The sequence below is a fragment of the Limanda limanda genome, chromosome 14 (assembly GCF_963576545.1).
Source record: "Limanda limanda chromosome 14, fLimLim1.1, whole genome shotgun sequence".
NCBI classification, from domain to species: domain Eukaryota; kingdom Metazoa; phylum Chordata; class Actinopteri; order Pleuronectiformes; family Pleuronectidae; genus Limanda; species Limanda limanda.
In genome coordinates this window covers 7,345,401-7,351,400 of record NC_083649.1, presented here as the reverse complement: position 1 = coordinate 7,351,400, position 6,000 = coordinate 7,345,401, and the positions used below count along the sequence as shown (strand labels likewise).

The window sequence follows — 6,000 nt, the reverse complement described above, 5'->3', positions numbered from 1 at the left end:
TGCCAGCGTCTGGCTCACTTTGAGCCAGAGGTTATTTCTCCCCTATCTCTATATGTAGTTTCCAATTACCAGAGGCTGTAAATGGGCAGACATTAGGACCCAGCAGGAAGATATCAATGTTACTTTGAAGGTAAGAAATGTGCCCCTCCCTTGTATATATCCTGGCAAAATCTGCAGGAAATGTAAAGAAGCCAGAGAAGACTACGGGAACGGAGAGAAAGGTAACGTGAAATATCACTCACACAATATGCAGTTCATCTTAAAATACGCTAGCAAAAAGATTAAGTGAACAACTAATCGTGTCAGTTTAACTACAAGTCAGTTAACCTTCCGGAACATTTATTTGTTCATTTAGGAAGAATTGATAGTGAATCAATTTCACCTGCTTTGTTGTAAATGCAAGTGACAACATATGCAAGGGAGGCAAAAGAAAGACAACCCTTGACAAGGGAGTGGTTCTACATGTGGTGACCACAGACAGTTGCTCTCTCTTCATCCTTCCTGACTGATTCTTCTCTAGCTCCTTCTTCTGCTTGTGTCCTTGTCACTACTGGTAGCAGGAGGCGGTAGCTGCAGCCCGATCAGGTTGCACAGGTAGTCCAGCTCCTCCAGGATGACACATCCATACGTGCAGTTGCAAGAAGGTTTTCAGTGTCTCTCAGCACAGTCTCAAGAGCATGGAGGAGACAGCAGGAGACCAAACTAACAAACTAAACAATTGGCTGAATGATTAACAGGTTAAGCGAGAATAATCATTAGTTGCAGGCTAATAAAATATTGTAAATTTGCTCCACCTCCAACTAGTACAACAATAAAATGCTTCTTACACATGAAGACATCTGTTATCAAATTGCTTTCACACATGATCTGTAATCTTGCAACGCTGTTATCTCACTCGTGCAAAAGGGACTGAACTAATATGTGATCAGAGCAGTGAGTGAGGAGGCATGTTGATGATGTTAAGTGTTGAGTGAATTTCTCTGTGCAGGCAGGCAGAACTACGGCTGCCCCTCTCAAGCATGGGTGAATGACTTTCAGGGTCATGTTCATGCTGTTGATAGTATTATAATTTTCACTTTATAAACTTGTGTTAACTCACATATTAAAATGCAATTGTTTCTTACTCCTGTATTTTAGGAACCATGCCCCTGTCTCGTGTTTTTGGAATATTGGTTCTCCTCAGTGTTGGTCTGATTTCCTTCCCCCCTCCTTCCCACGGAGGGAACATTCTGGTGTTCCCCCTTCACGGCAGCCACTGGATCAACATGAAGCTCCTGCTGGAGGAGCTTCATGCCAGAGGACACAGCCTCACTGTGATCCGAGGCAGCAACAGCTGGTGCATCCCCGAGGAGTCTCCTCTTTACACATCCATTACATTTCAAACGGATGAGAGTATGTCGAACGTCTTTTATGAGTACCTGCAGGAACAAATGAAGGTATGCCATCATGGTTGAATTACTGGGCCCCACTGGGTCATCTAGTAATTTAAATATTACGATTCATATTTATTGGATATTTTAATACTTATTTTCTTATCATTTTTTTCAGGTGCTGAGAGAAGGGGCGTCAATTCTAACTTCCATCAAAATCACAAAGGATTTCCTCTCCATGATGACTCAGGTTCATTCTAATTGGTATGGTGCCATCAGTCAATTATTAGATGATAAAAATATGGTCAAAAGATTAAGGGACGCCCAATATGATCTTGTTCTCACTGACCCGGGCATAGCACCAGGAGTTCTGTTAGCAAAGTATCTCAAACTGCCCCTGGTGCTAAGTGTTCGCACGATCACCAGCGGAGACGGACATTTTGCGATAGCCCCCTCCCCACTCTCTTATATTCCAGTGCTCGGATCGGGTTTAACCGACAAAATGAATTTCATGCAGAGGATCAAGAACTTGTTATTCTACGGCATCATATTGTTCCAGCACAAATTCTTTATCGGGCCAATCTACAATGATGCCTGCAGTAAATATATCGAGGGTGAATGTGACATCATGTCGATGCTTCAGGATGCAGACATTTGGCTGTTCAGCTCAGACTTTGTGTTCGAATTCCCTCGGCCCACAATGCCGAACGTCATCTACATCGGAGGGTTCCAGTGCAAACCGGCCCAGCCTCTGCCAGCGGACCTGGAGCAGTTCGTTCAGAGCGCAGGCGAGCATGGTGTGATCATCATGAGTCTGGGAACCATGGTGAACGCTTTACCCAAAGAGGCTGAAGATGAGATCGCCAGCGTCTTTGCCAAGATGCCTCAGAAGGTAACGTACCCGTTACTAAATGTTAAAAGCTAGAAATGTGCCACAGAGCAATGAATCGATAGCAGATGAAGTAAAAAATAAACACTGAAATGCATCGTCTGACTTTTTAAATCTATCTACATTCACATGCAGATAGCTGTTATTAGAGATTAACCAATATGTCATCTAGACCTAACACACTTCTAATGACCCTACTAGTTAAATAAGAAGGTTCTTATGATGGCCGATGGGCTTCCAGATTATTGTTGCCGTATTGTCTGTCTGCTCATGAACAGAGGTGCAGCAAATCCATGTTGATTCTTTTTGTTTACTGATCAGGTGATATGGCGACACAAAGGGGAGCGTCCCTCCACTTTGGGAAACAACACGCTCATCGTGGACTGGATGCCGCAGAGGGACCTCCTGGGCCACCCTCAGACCAAAGTCTTCGTAGCTCATGGAGGACTCCACGGAGTCCAGGAGGCCATTTACCACGGTGTGCCTGTGGTCGGCATACCCCTGGTCTTAGACGAGTTTGACAACCTTGTACGTTTGAAGGAGAGAGGAGCTGCCAAGATCATACAGCTGGGTGAACTTAATGGACAGAGTTTCGAGCAAGGTCTTCAGGAAGTGCTCCTGCAGGACAGCTACAGACAGAACATGCAACGACTGTCTAGCTTGCACAGAGATCAGGCAATAGCACCCATGGATCACGCTATCTTCTGGGTGGAATACGTGATCCGTCACAAAGGGGCAGCACACCTGCGTACGGAGGCTTATAAGATGCCCTGGTACTCGTACTATAGTTTAGATGTTCTGTTGGTGTTGCTGGCTGCTGCAACTGCACTGCTGTTCATTACTGTGGCTGTTTTCTGGTTCCTGTGCTGCAGAAGTAGAAGGAAGACAAAAGCTAAAGCTGAATGAGTTTCAAAATGTTTAGAAATCTAATAGAATGGGTTCTCTAAAGCTCTGTAGACATAAACGTACTGTGCATCCTAAGGTATCTCATTTGTGCGTCTTTGTTATATAGGAAGTAAAATGACAACAAGTTAACTTATTTAGTATATATATATATATATATACATTTAAATATAAATATTGCCTAGTCAAAATAGTAGAGCCTCTTTCCTGTTTCAATATTAGCCATCAACTGTTTCTTCATAGATTCATAATTTGGTTTAAAAATGTATAATTCCTGTCTTATCTAGACTAGTCTTTAATTTTATATCCACTTTAAAAAAGGAACTGAAACACCAATCGCTGTTTCAACTTCATTAATTTCCAATATGCCAAACCCCCAAATTGTTGGATTTTGGGGCTAAAACCAATTAAAATGTGAATAAGATCAAAGCAGATCAAAGTCTCTCTGTCATTATTGCTACAAAGTATACTGTTCATGTTACCACTGTGCACATCCCAAAAAATGCTAAAGGTTCGATAGAATAGAATAAAACCATTATTGTCAGTTTATTTCTCTAGCCACAGGGTCTATGCTTATGCAGACGAGGTTTGGATACATTAATTTCTCTTAAACAATAGACAATGCAATATTTTATCTGTGATGCATGTGCTGGTACAGGATTGTGTGAGCTGCAGTGAAGTTAATCACAATATCAGAACCACATGTACCATTTCCAGGACGCCGCCGGCAACCAGTACTCTGTGGAAAACTTGGATCAATTTGGTCTCGATTGTTAGTCTTTATATTTATATCGATCCATATAAATTACATCAGCCACTAAAGTAAAGTCAGAGCCACAGAAAAGAGGAATCTCCAAAAACTGCTCTGGAAAATCCTTTAATTTCAGAAAATAGACCGTTACCACCGTTCCCCATCTCTCTGGACTAGTCCAAAAAACAGATGCCTTGAAACAATCAGAGCCTGGAGGGGAAATTTCTCTTTGATAAAGCACATGGTTTCCATTTATGAGATGAGTGAGGTTGCAAGTTAAATTACGTTTTTACTTATTATTCAGCGATACTCAACCTCAGACTCCTGGGCTGATGAGGAAAACAAAGATTTGAAGATTATTCCAGGGTGCGCACACACACACACACACACACACACACACACACACACACACACACAGTGTAATCACCTGCAATCATCTTGTTGTCCAGATGAATCAAAATTTAATATGTATTTGGATCAGTAGAAACAACAACCTCGCCATGATCTGCAGTAGTTCGAAAAAACAGAAATAATGATTAGACAGAAATAACATTTTCAGATAGAGTTTGTTGCATCTTCATTGTGTCCACAGCTCGCTGCTGCTGAATGATGAAGCTACAAAACTGGTTTTAAGAGCTTCTCTGAATCCATGAATAACACGAGTTCAAGTTTTCCACAGCAGCTGTTCTCTGCCAGTGAGGAAAGCACAATCTCCTCACAGACATTTTTCTTAAAGCTAAAGAGGGATGTGTGTTGACGCTCACAGGATTTCTGGCTACGTGTGACTTTAGGAATCTGGTGGGCACAGACATAAAACAGTGCTTTGGCAAAACGGGTGAATGATTTGCAATCAAAACCCAGTGGATAAATAAAGTGGAAGAATTGATGCGATTGTTTCTTGAGTGTAAAACGCATTTTAATGACACGGAGGAACAGTCCAAACCGATAAGTGTAATTGCGGTGTTTCATTTGAACAAATAACAATCCTGTTTGAGTTTGTCCTCCAACATGATCGAATTTAACAGCCTGTTCCATTCTAGTTTAGTTTTAAGTACAAGACAAATGTTGTGCAATAGAAGGGTGACTCGTTGTTGGCTAATTATCAATAATCATGGAATATGATTATTGAAACAATAAAGATTATTTATCTAAAAATAATTAGATTATTAATTGAAGATGATCAGTAATCAAATAACAATAAAACTATTAATGAGTAAATAAGGAAGTTTAACAATTAAGAATTATTAAATCACTAATTTGAGAATAATAAAGTTTATCAATTAAGAATAATTAAATACTCAATGAAAAACTTAAGAATAATCAATCAATGAATAACAAACTATTAATGAAAAACAAGTAATTATCAATTAGAAAGTACAAGCTATCAATTAACAATGTTAAGGTTATCAACCAAGAATAATGAAATAATTAGTCAAAACAATAAAATTATCAATTTAAGAATAATACTGTCTATATTAATACTCAAAGAGGGCACCACCCTGGTAAACAGGGACCAACAACTTAGTCTATAAATATCAGTCTCATCTGATAAAGTTAAATTGATAATCTCAATATTTGATATTAAGGATTATATAATTAACAGTGAAGGCTTGAGTTCGAGCACTGGCTATAGTTATCCAACTGTGTTCACAATGTCATGCACAAATAATCACAAGATCCAAATACTTTAAGTATAAAAGAGGATTTATTATAAAGAAGCTATAAAAGTCAATGTTGTTCAAAATGATTCTTCACTTAACACAATCCGCTATACACAATACAGCCACATCACATTCATCACAATATATCACACTGCAATACTTCTGATAAAGCTGTGTTTGTATGTGTATGTGTATGTGTGTGTGTGAGTGTGTGTGTGTGAGTGTGTGTGTGTGTGTGTGTGTCTGTGTGTGGGAGAGAGAGAGGAAGGAGGGGGGGTCGATGACTCACGAGTCTTAAGAGGGCCGACTTAACCCTGGTGGTTGACTACAAAATTGGTGATGTAATACGTCAGAACTACAACTCAAGATGGCGGAGTCGCCTAAGAAAGTTTAGAGTCCTGAATGGAGGCAGGCCTCGATGTGTAT

The 6,000-nt window shown here is 40.1% G+C and overlaps 1 protein-coding gene across 1 annotated transcript; it reads left to right on the top strand.

The window, feature by feature from the left end:
- The first annotated feature begins 895 nt into the window (after positions 1-895).
- On the top strand, positions 896-3,281 carry LOC133019853 (UDP-glucuronosyltransferase 2C1-like). Its single transcript, XM_061086433.1, has 3 exons — positions 896-1,436; positions 1,549-2,262; positions 2,581-3,281. Exons 1-3 carry the CDS (start codon positions 1,143-1,145, stop codon positions 3,163-3,165), a joined length of 1,593 nt encoding a protein of 530 aa, XP_060942416.1. The 5' UTR covers positions 896-1,142; the 3' UTR covers positions 3,166-3,281.
- The last annotated feature ends 2,719 nt before the right edge of the window (positions 3,282-6,000 follow it).

Coding starts and splice junctions, on each gene's coding strand:
- LOC133019853 (XM_061086433.1), top strand. CDS start 1,143: ATGCCCCTGTCTCGTGTTTTTGGAATATTGGTTCTCCTCAGTGTTGGT. Junction 1,437..1,548: donor ACCTGCAGGAACAAATGAAG/GTATGCCATCAT, acceptor CATTTTTTTCAG/GTGCTGAGAGAAGGGGCGTC. Junction 2,263..2,580: donor TTGCCAAGATGCCTCAGAAG/GTAACGTACCCG, acceptor TTTACTGATCAG/GTGATATGGCGACACAAAGG.